Genomic DNA, 12,896 nt, shown 5'->3' on the forward strand with positions numbered 1-12,896 from the left:
TGCTGCCATTCTGTGCGGTCACGTTATATGCAGACTGTACAAATCTCCAAAAACCACTCGTACTCCATGACTTTTGTAATCAAAACGACGATTATTATACAAGATTCTCAATAATTCTTCATTTCTGTGGCTCTTTTTCAGAAGTTTGCATTTCACTTTTGTGAGCATCCGCGGTGTAAACGGAGGAAGTTGTTTTTTTTTGCTCCCACACTTCAACAAACAGTGTGGAAAGCTCATCGGTCACAGTCATTAGCAGCACACAGAGCTGCACTGTCCTGCTGCCAAGTGATGGCTCAGGATCTGAAAAGTCAGTCAGTCTGACTCTCTACCTGTGTCCTGTTACAGTCACAGAGGGATCACACGCACACACACACACACACACACACACACACACACACACACACACACACACCTTTTCACTACAGTTTGTTCTTTCAAGCCCCTGACTTCCTCCCTTCATGGGCAGCCTGCAAGAACAAATGGTGACCTTTTTTTAATCTCCACTGATTAAAGTCTCTCTGTGGAACATTTGTAAATATTCTTACCGTGGAATTAATATTGGTACCATGGCATAATTAAAGGAGCACTCCACTGATTTTACACATGATGTTACTTTTGCAAAGAGTGCTTCTCAGCCTGAAACGACAGTTGCACAGTTTCCTCAGAGCTGTCCAAGGTTAAAAGAAAAAGGAAAGAAAACCCAACTGATGTCATGATCTTAGCTTGGGCTTGAGACATAAAGTTTGTAATACCCTTAGTAAGAATAAAAATATTAATAATAGTGAGCCATAGGAACTAAAAATCAACTTGTCCTAGCCTCTGCTGCTTTAATATTCACCATTTAATTTTTTAATGGCCTGATTTTCCATCAGCCTTCCACTGCTTTCATCATTCACTTAACCTCTTATCAGTATTCTACATCCACACTGAGTGACAAACACAGGATGTAGTGGTGACCTTTCAAATCGTATCAAACTAACTCTACAGTTTTTTTTGTCCCTGCTTCATTTCTCCTAAAACATTATCCCAATTTTCAGCTCGTGTGGCAGCTTCCTCCAAAATAAAACCATGTTAGTTTTATTCTGAAAGTCCCCGCAGGAAGCCGTCTCATAATGTCCTGGCTGGCTTGACACTGGTGGCGCATCTTTTCTTGCATGCAAAGGAATCAGGAGCTGCAGGTTTGTTTTGATCAGGATATAAGTTCCAGATCCCATTTCATTTAATATAATCTGATTTAATTCAATTGTTATTATAGTGTATATAATGTAAAGTATATACTGATGTGACAGGGAGCTGTAGCTGTTGGATTTCATGCTGGAACGGACCATGTGGAATATTTTCCTGCAAACTACCTGACTCTCCAGACACAAGGTGAGAAAAGTCTTCAGCCTCTTGTCATTCCCTAAAGACTGGAACACTTTTGGAAAATCATTTTTAGAAAAAAAAATATATATATATCATGATCACAACTTGTACTTTTAACTTTAGAGAAGCATATTATAACTAGAAATAGCTGCTCTTAATGGATATATCCATGTAATAGATGTATCAGTACATATCAGTTGAATAAGTTATAAATCGATCAGTGGTTGGATGTGAATGGCGACTGTAGTAGTGGGCTTGTACAGTGCGTTCAGTGTGTTTTTTAGTCGAGTGGGCTTAGTTCAGTACAGTCCACAGTGGGCAGAGAGGTTCATCAGTTCACATGAATGCTGGCGCTGGGCCTTCTCCCCTCCTCCTCTCACTTTCATTCCTTCTCATCCTCTTCTTCCTTCAAACTTCTCTTTTGTTTCGCCGCCTGTCTCTGCTTTCATCTGCTGCCACCGCCTCCCTTCTCAGTTTCGATCAGATGCGGGGTTCAGAGGAAGCAGCCGGACCTGGTGCAAACACACGGCTTTCATACTGCTCACATCCTCTCCTCTGTGTGTGTGTGTGTCTGTGTTCCTTATGTGTGTGTCTGTGTCCTCAGGATGTCTTGGCCCGCTCTGTACACTCAGCTAGTCGGGGCAAACCGCCACTCCACCAGCTTGGGCAAAATCTGGCTGTCGGTGCTGTTTATTTTCCGGGTCATGGTGCTAGTCGTGGCCGCTGAGAGCGTGTGGGGGGACGAACAGTCTGACTTCACCTGCAACACACTGCAGGTAGGGCGCCCAGCCAGGGATACATCCGTTTTCATGCTTCATGTATGAGATGACACCATCAAGGTGTGTGTATGTGTGTGTGTGAGGACAGCAGTGCATGATGGTTAGCTCACACACTGACTCCCTGTGGGTTCCAGTGGACTTTGGAGCGGCACACTTGTCGTACCAACGTCTGTGTCCGTGTCTGCCTTTTCCAGCCCGGCTGCGAAAACGTCTGCTACGATCAGTTCTTCCCCGTGTCCCACATCCGTCTCTGGTGTCTCCAGCTCGTCTTCGTCTCCACGCCAACGCTGCTGGTCGCGATGTACGTGGCCTATCGTAACCATAGAGATAAGAGGAGGCTCCTACAGGTGTGTGTCTGCTGTTCGATTAGTCGTGGCAGAAGAAACAGATGGTCTCATTTCACGTGACTTGACTTGTCTTGTTCTGTTGTTCTGCCCTTTCTGCACATTTGACCTTGTTTTATGCTGTCATGTCATCCTAACTCTTGCTTTATATCGTCGTGCTTCATGTGTTTTCCTCATCTCGGCGAGTCACATTTGCTCCTTATCTTATCTCATTTTCTTATCTAATTGGTGGAAGCTCCAGCATTCACACTGCATTTTCAGCAGGAAATGCACTTCCTCGTTTCATTCTGTCAAGTTGCATCGCCTCTTACTTTATCCCATCATGCCACAGGTTGTCCCGTCACATCATGTATTGCTTGACCGGGTCATGACGTGTCTTCTTCTTGTATTTTCACTTTGTTTTGTCTCATGTGATGTCTTACTTTGTCTTGTCCTCTCATCATGTCATCCCTGGCCGTTTCTCATCTTGTTTCATCTTGCCTTGTCACATAATTTTTCATATTTCTGATCTTGACTTATCTTATTTTATCTGTTGTGTCGTCTCTTGCCTCGCCACGTGACGCCCTGTCATCTCTGCATTCACAAGTCACGTAACGGCATGACTTGACTGCGTATTTACGTGTCATGACCTGTCGTCCTGCGTCACAGGGTTCCGGCAGAGCTGGCTTCCTCGGCAACAAAGGCCAGGAGGAAGAGCTGGAGACCCTGAAGAAACGGAGGCTCCCGATAGCCGGGGCCCTCTGGTGGACGTACGCCTGCAGCCTGGTGTTCAGGCTGCTGTTTGAAGGAGGCTTCATGTAAGATCTGTCCGCCACACTGCTGGTTTTGTAGACATTCACACCATGCCGCCTGTCTCCACGCAGCATGTATCTGTCTCTCTCCAGGTACGCCCTCTACGTGGTGTACGATGGTTTCCAGATGCCGCGGCTGGTGCAGTGCGACCAGTGGCCGTGTCCTAACCTGGTGGACTGCTTCATCTCACGGCCCACGGAGAAAACCATCTTCACTGTTTTCATGGCCACCGCCTCTTCCATCTGCATGGTCCTTAACATGGCCGAGCTGGCGTATCTTGTCGCCAAGGCCGTCACTAGGTAGAGGTATTAATCAGTCAGACTGTCAGGTGATTAATCAACTGATTAATTTATGAATCATTCCAGCAATTGTTGTTTTAGCCATGTTTCAACTACTGGTTGTGTATTTCCACAAGTGTTTGCGTCCCACAGCTGTCCATCATCTGGATTGTCAAAAAATGCAGACAGTCAAATAAATCCACATTGTTTTTCAGGCGTCTCTGTGGTCAGAAGGAGAGGAACACATGCCGAAAATCCAGCAGAGAAAGGACGCAGAACAAGACGAACCACAAACTGCTCGTCTCGGCCTGAGGGAGCAGCAGCGCAGAAGACTTTCCACAGACTTGAAACACTTTAAAAAGCTGCGTAATTACAAAGAATGACCCGGGAACATGTGTAAATACGACTGAACATTTTCTATGATGCCTGAGGTCTTAAAAATGTACCATGCAGTGGGTGGAGAGGATGGAATCAGTGATGACAACGCAAAACTGTACAGATTTTATGATTTTAACTTTTATATATTCTAATGTAATGACACGCGCGCGCACACACACACACACACACACACACACACACACACACACACACACACACACACACACACAGAAAACTGTTTCTGTTTTTAATGGATTCATTGAATAACGGCTCATTGAATACAAATGCCACCTCTCACCATTTCTCACTTTATGTCCACGAATAAAGTTTTATCTTATCTTAATTGTGCGTAAGTGTAATGATTTAAGTGAATCATCCTGGTACTAACATCGCTCTGGTCTTGGACAATGAAACTGACATGCATAAAGACTATTTTTAGCATATCATCAGGAGCATCACACAAACAAAAACAATAAAATGCCAAAAATCAAATGTCGTTTAATGTATAAAACGACGTCATACTCTGGCAGTGAGGCATGAATGATGCGTACTCAGAGAATACATCATCAGAAACTGATAATATTCATTATTTGTTAAACTAGTGTATTATTATTCGTTTTTGTGTTTTCGTTACCTTAGAATGAGCCTTGAATGGCGGCGTCCGCCATGATGCACTGCCATGTTTCTGCAGTAGCCCATAAAGGACAAACCAGACCCCAACTCCAGAGGGGTCCCTTGTGTCTTTCACAGTTTCAGTGGCAAACGTACCGGTGGATGAGGTTGTTTTCTTTCAATGCAATCTGCAACCACAACACTAGATGCCACTAAACCCTACATACTGCTCCTTTAAAACAACAATATGCTTTAGTTGACCTAACCTCAGTTTTGGATAAATTCTCAACCAAGTCATACATTACAGATTTTTGGCAATGACTGCAAGTGACACGGTCAGCAGATAACTTACTGGAGAACCAGAAGATGCGAGGGCCTTTTTTTTTTTCCAGGACAATGTGACGTAGTGGTAGTAGTTGGTATTGGCCTATAGGATGTGTGAAAGTACATATACATCAAATATATATATTGCTTTTTATACATGTCAGCTAAAGCATGAGGCTGAAGCACTGATGACACTGATTTCCACCAGGGAATTATGCGTTTGTTATTTCTCACAGTGTTTAATGCTGTACTTGAAAAAATACAATAAGCTACAAATCATAAAAAGAAAAGAAAAGGAACTGGAGTGAAAAGAACAACGTGTATTTTCATTTAGAGCAGCAGCGATCTACTGTATTGACCTCTGGTGACCTCTGCTGGTGACCAGCGGCCACTGCAGCACCCCTGACAGGTCTGTGGGCCCTCCACCCCTCCTCTGAGGGACAGACAAAACAAAGTTACAACAGAAATGTCTGATCAGGAGGTGATGTCATCCTATAACCAGCAGCCATGGTGAAATAGTTTTTGTAATGGCTCAGCCTGCTACAAAGCAGCAGGCTACCTTTTATAAATTATAAATGTGTGGAGTATCTTTGAAAGTATCTGCAGGAGATGCTAACTTAAATAGTATGCAGGCTTTATTTGTCATTTGTATTTCTTTTAAAGGAGCACTATGTAGTTTTGAGGAAGATATTGTTATCAGAAGACAAACTAGATTTTTTTATGCCAATGACTAAATAAACAAACCGACCTTAAAAGACAACAGTTTCATACTGTTTTACTTTGTTTACATGTGGCGGACCCTGCCACCTTTGTAGCTTCAAACAGTGTTCAGGGGCCTTAATTTCCTCTGAGAACAGCTTGTTTATTCAGTTATGGAAAAATATATATGTCAGCTTTTAATATTATTTCTAGTATTTGATTTTGTTCTCCGACAAAACTTTAATGTCAGTTTTTGTTGTTGTTTATTATTACTATCTATTTGTCTCCCGATAGAGACTACAGCTGCCACTAAGATAAGAGAGCAACACATATGAACACCAGCGAAGCCTAAAAGTAAAGAAGACAGAAAAAAATAATAAACACAACAAACAAGTTTCTCCCTCTTTAACTGTTTTAAACAGTTCTACACCCAGCCTCTCAGTGAAGGGGTCGCCCCCTGCCTCTCTACCACACGTCCACACTCGCATACGCGCGCGCGCCTCCAGGCACGTCACCCTCCGCCACCCCCCTCGTGCGCCCCATGCGCGGGGACACCACTGTGTGACGGTGGCGGGTGGCCTTGGCCACGCGGGACGCTGCGCTTCGCCTTCGCGGGACAGGTTCCACACGCGCACCCCCCTCCCCCCCTCTTTTTTTTTAGACTAGACTAGCCTCTTGTCTTTTTTACTCTCTCTCTCTCTCTCTCCCTCTCTCCCTCCCTCTCTCTCTGTAATTCTCTCTCTGTGTCTCTCTCTCCCTCCCCCCCTCCTCTCCCACTAATCTCACCTATACTCCTCGCTTGGACGCCTCGAGCCCACCCGTGGGAGTTAAAAAAGAAAGAAGAAGAAGAAGAACGGAGGAAGTGAGAGGAAGAAGAGGAGGAGGAAGAAGAAGAGGAGGAGGTGGAAGAAGAAGAAGAAGAAGAAGAGGAAGAAGAAGAGGAGGAGGAGGTGGAAGAAGAAGCTGCCGGGAGGGGAGACGTGTTTCAGAGGAGAGCGGTAAGCAGCAGGTGGATGCTGGAGTGATGGTGTTGGATGAAGTGGGAGGGCAGAGGAGGGATTATCATCCTTCCACCTGCGGGATTATCAGCACCTCTCGTGCTGCGTTCACTTCCCGGTGGGAAAGACGGCGCACAGGAAGCTTCTAATATTTCACTTATTGAACGCAGATTAGTTTGTGATCACAGCGGAGCAAAAAGCGTTCGAGTTAATCCAGTTTTCAGATTTGATCCTTTTTAATGACTCCAGACTTACTTTGATCATTAAAGCACATCAGACTGAGAGCCTGATGGTAAATTAGGATGTGTTACAGTGTTAATTGCCCTCAGTTTGTCTCTCTCCATTGCCACCCAGCCTGCTCTCTTAAAAAACAGGTGGAGAGTACAGGAGTGACTTTTTGATGGATTTTTTTAATTTATTCAATCAAGCATCAATAGTAAAACTACATTTATCTAAAACAAAAAGGATCATACAATTGATTATGATAATAAAATAATTATTATTTAAAAGAATCATTTAGGGCAGTTTAAAACCAGTGTTTCTAGCAGACAACTCATGATCGTACGCTCTTTTTGATTTCTACACTTCTGTATTCTTTTTATAACGTTTGGTTGTTGATTCACATTCTGCTCTCCTCATGTAGCAGCTTTAAAAAAGAGGGCGGATGACATATTACCCAAAATGTCAGGTACCAGACCTCTGATGGGTGTTAATTTGTTTCATAATTTGACGCCTTTAAGTCATCGCCAGTGGTATTAAAAATGGAGTTGCAGTGCAAGACCTCCATCATGCGTCTGACCTCTTGACTTGGCAAGACACAACTTCCGACCTGTTTTCTGTTTGTGGGAACACAAATGTTTGTTCTGCTGCAGAGAATGAAGTCAAAGTGATCGTACAACGGAAGTTGCAACTCTTAACCAAAATGACAGTGTCGTATTTCCTGAATCTGAAACGGTTCATCAAGGCTGGGACACTTGGTGGGTTCTTTCCATCAGAGTCCAACCTCTTGTGTCTTTATCAACATTTTAAAAAAATGTAGACACCTGTTTTTACTCTGTTATGTACTTTTGCACAACTAGCATCTCTATTTTTATTCATAATATGACATACTTTCATCCACTTCTGATATTTTCATACATTTTTATAGCACCTAAATGCACCATTTTAAACCTTCATACTGACTTATTAACTTTTAAATCAGCTTCTTTTGCATTTTTTGAGCCATTACATTACATTATGTACCTTTGTGCAACTTTATGCATCTCTAAAAAAAGTTGTGTACTTCCTCTATATCCTTGTGCACTTGTTGACCCTGAGCGGTCATCAGTCTGTGGCATAACTTCTTCAAGAATCAACATTACTCATGTTTGCATTCATGGAGTAAACCAGCTGTTGACCAGCTCGCAAAAAGTTCTTCTGACATACGTATAATGTTTAACGCTTGTGCATCTAACCTAAATGGGTCTGCTTGATGTCGTGGGTAACTTTCATGTGGACATCGCCCCTGTCTGCATATCTTAAAAAGGTTTTCGGGTCGCGAGCGGCAGGCCAAGAGTTAACTGTTTGGGCTGTTTTAGCACAAAGAGCTCTGATCCATCAAAAGCACACGGCAGCCGGGACAATGTCCATCTGGCAGCTTCTCTATTGTCCGTCGTGACAGATGGTATTTCATCACGTCAACACATCATGTACATGTACACATGCCACTGTTCGATCGGTAGACGGTTACAGTAATTAGTCGACTGGTTTATTTAGGCGAGAATACTACTCCTTTCTACATTCAACAGAAGGGTTTGGAAACAGTCTGAATGTTTGTATGGAGTTGATGACACAGATTGTGAAGATATTTAGTGGGTTATTAATTTGGAGGTGGAAGAGAAAACAACTTCATTATGACTTTATGGACTTAAAGCACTCTTCTGGACTGCTGAGTTACTTCTCATGAAGGTAAATCAGTTTGATACTCAAAGAGGTAAAAATAAGTGGTCAGTGGCTTCACATCGGTGGCTCACACATACAGTACAGATGTATGCTACTGTAATTTTAGGTGTGTGTGTGTGTATATGTGTGTGTTTGCGTGCCTGTGTGCGTGTGTGTGTGTGTACATATCAGTCGATCCCAGGCAAACATTTGCCCTCCTCAGCATTCCTGGGATGTGATGAGTCCAGCATTCAACCGGGACGACCTGTTATCCACTCATTCACTTCCCACAGATGGCCAGCCATTGTCCGCTGGCCGGCCAGCTCTGCGGCACACAGACACACAAATACGTGCACGTCTGCAAGCAAATGTACCCGAGCGTAATGTAAGAAAAAGGCGTGCACAAACCGATTTGACGCATACGGATTGACACGAATGAACACAGTTTTATTCGAACTTTACTGCTACGTTTGACGTTCAACTTTGTCTTTGGATTAGGCTAGGCTATGATCAAAAAACAAGCAAGACGACTACTTTGCTAACAAATAGACATCAAGCAAGTTCAACAATATCACAGCGTATGACTTAGCGAGCCAGCTAATGTTAGTCACTGTTTAACAGCAACCTGTCCAGCTCTGCATTTGTCGTTTAGCCTTATATTTTGCTAAGCTCCTGCATGTGACTAAAAGCCAGTCCAAGATTTGGCCTCTTGCTCGCTCAGTCATTCCTTTTCTTCTTTGCTTCCTCCGTCAACGTCCTCTTCCGTCTCTTTTGCCTATGTCATGATGTCCGTAGAGGCCGTTTAGCCCGGTTCCGTTCCCTGCTCGAGATTAAATGACCATCTATGTGTGGTACCTGTGATATCTCAGTTAACCGTTTTAGCGCCTTTTAGCTCACTGTTTTGGTCTACTCGCACGGCCCTCTCATTAGCATCGCTTCAAGCAGCTGTATTTTGGAAATGAGCTCACAGCAGACAAAGTTAATGACTGGCTGATGAACGTAGCGGAACATTCAGCAGCTAAAGAGCAGCATATTTATAATTAAATGTATGTGGAATGTAACTAATCCGATTTTTCCTGTGAATTTTCCGTTTGACATTATTTTGTGTCTTTTTTCCAGATAGATTGTTTTTCTTCTGATCTCTGGTCGATGGATTTATCACTGACGATACAACAATATTTTAGTAAGTCTGCTTTCCCTTTTCCTTGTTATATCACTTCCTGTTGTCTCGTCTGACCTCAAAACCTGGAGTAGATATTTCAGTTCAGAGCTTGGTCTGTTTTCTTACTGGAGGCTGGTGAGAAAGAGTATCAGAGAAAAAAACTATGGTAGCTTTTTCAGTAAAGTTAAGTACAGACCCATCATCCATCAATGGGCCTCACTGTTTACTGGTGGACGTGTTCCTTTACCACAATGTACATGCCACTTGAGTTTATTTTAAGTAAAACCTGTATTTAAGCCCAGCATCCTAAATGTGTATTCTTCCACCGCGGAAAGTAGTTCCAAATAAATGCACTTTGTTACTCCTGTTCGCTTGCAGTTAGCTAAAAGTGTTATATCTTAAGTAGGAACCAACGGGTAGATTTTAAAAAGGATTTTCATGATAACAAAAAACTACTAACCTTACCTTCTATACCCTAAAGTCTGTTGATCTCTGGTCTCTGTTGGTCACCACAGACTCTTGTTTCTCTCTCCAGGCTAGAAAATCGAGTGAAGCATGGGTGACTGGAGCTTTCTAGGGCGGCTGCTGGAGAATGCTCAAGAACACTCCACTGTGATTGGAAAGGTGACTGATCGAACTTGTAAACTAGGTGAACACTTGATGCAAGAAGCAAAGCAGCTGGGACTTTATTCTTTATGTCGGAGAACTGAAACAAGTGACACTTTGGAGACACCTTAATTCTGGTTAGATCTTGATGATGATGCACCTGCCCAGTACTTTTAGGGTGCTAAACCAAAGTCATATACTCTCAAAGTTTAATGTTCGAATGTCAAAAGGTAGCATACACAAAGATCCTCCGAAACGTTAGCATGATTGTTGACATTTTGAATCCTTCCTCCCCAGGTTTGGCTGACCGTCCTCTTCATCTTCCGCATCTTGGTGCTGGGCGCAGCGGCTGAGGAGGTCTGGGGTGACGAGCAGTCTGACTTTACTTGTAACACGCAGCAGCCCGGTTGCGAGAACGTCTGCTACGACGAGGCCTTCCCCATCTCCCACATCCGCTTCTGGGTGCTGCAGATCATCTTCGTCTCCACGCCCACCCTCATCTACCTGGGCCATGTGCTGCACATCGTCCGCATGGAGGAGAAGAGGAGGGAGAGGGAGGAGGAGCTCCGAAAGGCCGGACGGCACCAGGAGGACCACGACCCTCTGTATCACAACGGAGTTGGAGATGGAGGCGGAGGAGGAGGAGGTGGTGGCAAGAAGGAGAAGCCGCCTATTCGCGATGAGCACGGTAAGATCCGAATCCGAGGGGCTTTATTGAGGACCTACATCTTCAACATCATCTTCAAGACTCTGTTTGAGGTGGGCTTCATCCTGGGACAGTACTTCCTCTATGGTTTCCACCTGAGGCCGCTCTATAAGTGTGGCCGCTGGCCCTGCCCTAACACTGTGGACTGCTTCATCTCCAGGTTAGAGAGGTTACTTCTTCCTATGTGTTTGTAATACACTCTTATACATAATACAAAACCAACTTTTCACTCCACTGAAACCTGTTCATCTATACATTTGCTTGAATTGACAATTGACTCACTGGACGTAGACTGTGGGTATAAACCTGCACTTGGCTGCGTGTTACCCTTGTCAAAATACAAACTGATGTTCAGTATTTAGTATCAGAGTTTTAAGGTTTTAAACACATTCTTCTGTGACTCCAACTGGTCTTCCTGCAGCATATTGAATTGTCTAACCAGTGTCTTAAAAACAAGCCCCCATCAACACTATTGACGCTCCCGTCACTATTTTAATGAAAGGTTGCGTCCTGGGCCTCGCCTTGAAGAGTCAAATCAAACTAATTTTCTGCTCCTTTACTCTGTGTATTAAATCTGTTTTTGTGCATCTGTTGCTGCAGGCCCACAGAGAAGACAATCTTCATCATCTTCATGCTGGTGGTTGCTTGTGTCTCTCTGCTCCTCAACATGCTGGAGATCTACCACCTGGGCTGGAAGAAAGTCAAGCAGGGGGTCACCAATGAGTTCGTGCCCGACACGGAGTCGCTGCTGCTGGGCAGAGACGAGCGTGGAGACGCAGAAACGATTCCTGAGCAGACCTCTCCATTGGTGCTCGACTGTTTGCCGACGTACGCCAGCGTAAACGTAGTGGGGGCCAGGGCGGCGGAGAGAGAGGCCTACAGTCCAACTGAGGCCTCCCCTACAGTGATGTCATCACCCGCCCGACTCAAGATGGATGGCTCAGCGTTCCAGCCAGATGACTTCCTGATGGAGACCCCGCCTGCTTCTTATTATCGCAACGGCGAGAAAGTGAGTGTCGGGAGCAACGGGCAGCTGTCAGCGATGGAGCAAAACTGGAGCAACATGGCGCTGGAGCTCAACAATCTGGATGGGAAAAACTCCTCCTACCCGCCTCCTCTTCCCTCTACTCCCACCTCCGCCTCCTCCTCTCCTCAGGAGGAGACAAACCCACCACTTCCTGAAGGGGAGCAGCACTCCACGTTTCCTACACTTCCTCGTCACACCCCTCTTTACCCCCAACCGCTGGAGGATGCGCCGCTGGACCAGGAAAGCCCCGACGCCACAGCGCCTTGTATGGTCCCACATGACGACTTCACCGTGGTCACCAGGGCGGAGATGCATCAGCCTCCACCGGACATCCGGAAGCCAAGTCGGGCCAGCAAAAGCGGCGTCCGAGCTCGCCCCGATGACCTGGCAGTGTAGCTAAAACACACACACTCACACAATTACACAACCATGCATACATGCTGTGCACACACAGAAAAACCTACATAAGCATTTTCTTCACATACGAACAACAGCATAAACCCACACACGAGCACACCCTTCCGGCAAAAGATGTTCCTGTTAGCACATACGGTACGTTTAGCTGGAGTCGGCTGCTTATTTTAATCTCAGAATCATGAAGGGACGTGGAAGGAGTTTGGCCAGATTACAGTGATGGCGCCACGCTGAATGCCCTTTCTACACATTAATAACAGTGGAAGACATTGGCTCATTGGGGCTTTGCCGAACTCTGGAGTCAGTGGATGTGCACACGGGGGATCAGTTTAAGATTTAAGAAGCATCGTGCTTATAATCAACAAAATAACAGTTGACACAAAGGGCGATAGCAATACTTTGCACACGTAAATGTAAATAATAATTTAGTTCGTCGGGTGTGTGCAGGGGAAGAAGGAAGTCAATTCAAGCCTAAAAGATAAAGGAAAAAAA

General features: G+C 44.7%; 2 protein-coding genes across 4 annotated transcripts; both read left to right on the plus strand.

The window, feature by feature from the left end:
• Window positions 1-1,145: 1,145 nt before the first annotated feature.
• On the plus strand, window positions 1,146-4,279 carry LOC115577182 (gap junction beta-6 protein-like). 3 transcript variants are annotated; one of them, XM_030410093.1, is made up of 7 exons: window positions 1,146-1,178; window positions 1,290-1,371; window positions 1,970-2,141; window positions 2,339-2,491; window positions 3,137-3,285; window positions 3,373-3,608; window positions 3,774-4,279. In XM_030410093.1, the coding sequence occupies exons 3-6, from the start codon at window positions 1,971-1,973 to the stop codon at window positions 3,581-3,583; spliced, it is 684 nt and encodes a 227-aa protein (XP_030265953.1). In that variant the 5' UTR covers window positions 1,146-1,178; window positions 1,290-1,371; window position 1,970; the 3' UTR covers window positions 3,584-3,608; window positions 3,774-4,279. The 3 variants fall into 3 exon arrangements, with proteins under 3 accessions (XP_030265953.1, XP_030265955.1, XP_030265956.1); XM_030410095.1 differs by having other exon boundaries at window positions 3,373-3,585; XM_030410096.1 differs by having other exon boundaries at window positions 3,373-3,579.
• A 5,338-nt stretch (window positions 4,280-9,617) lies between these two features.
• Window positions 9,618-12,485, plus strand: LOC115576809 (gap junction alpha-3 protein-like). Its single transcript, XM_030409383.1, has 4 exons — window positions 9,618-9,672; window positions 10,187-10,275; window positions 10,555-11,123; window positions 11,564-12,485. The coding sequence occupies exons 2-4, from the start codon at window positions 10,207-10,209 to the stop codon at window positions 12,384-12,386; spliced, it is 1,461 nt and encodes a 486-aa protein (XP_030265243.1). The 5' UTR covers window positions 9,618-9,672; window positions 10,187-10,206; the 3' UTR covers window positions 12,387-12,485.
• The last annotated feature ends 411 nt before the right edge of the window (window positions 12,486-12,896 follow it).

Source organism: Sparus aurata, chromosome 24 (assembly GCF_900880675.1).
Source record: "Sparus aurata chromosome 24, fSpaAur1.1, whole genome shotgun sequence".
Classification (NCBI taxonomy): domain Eukaryota; kingdom Metazoa; phylum Chordata; class Actinopteri; order Spariformes; family Sparidae; genus Sparus; species Sparus aurata.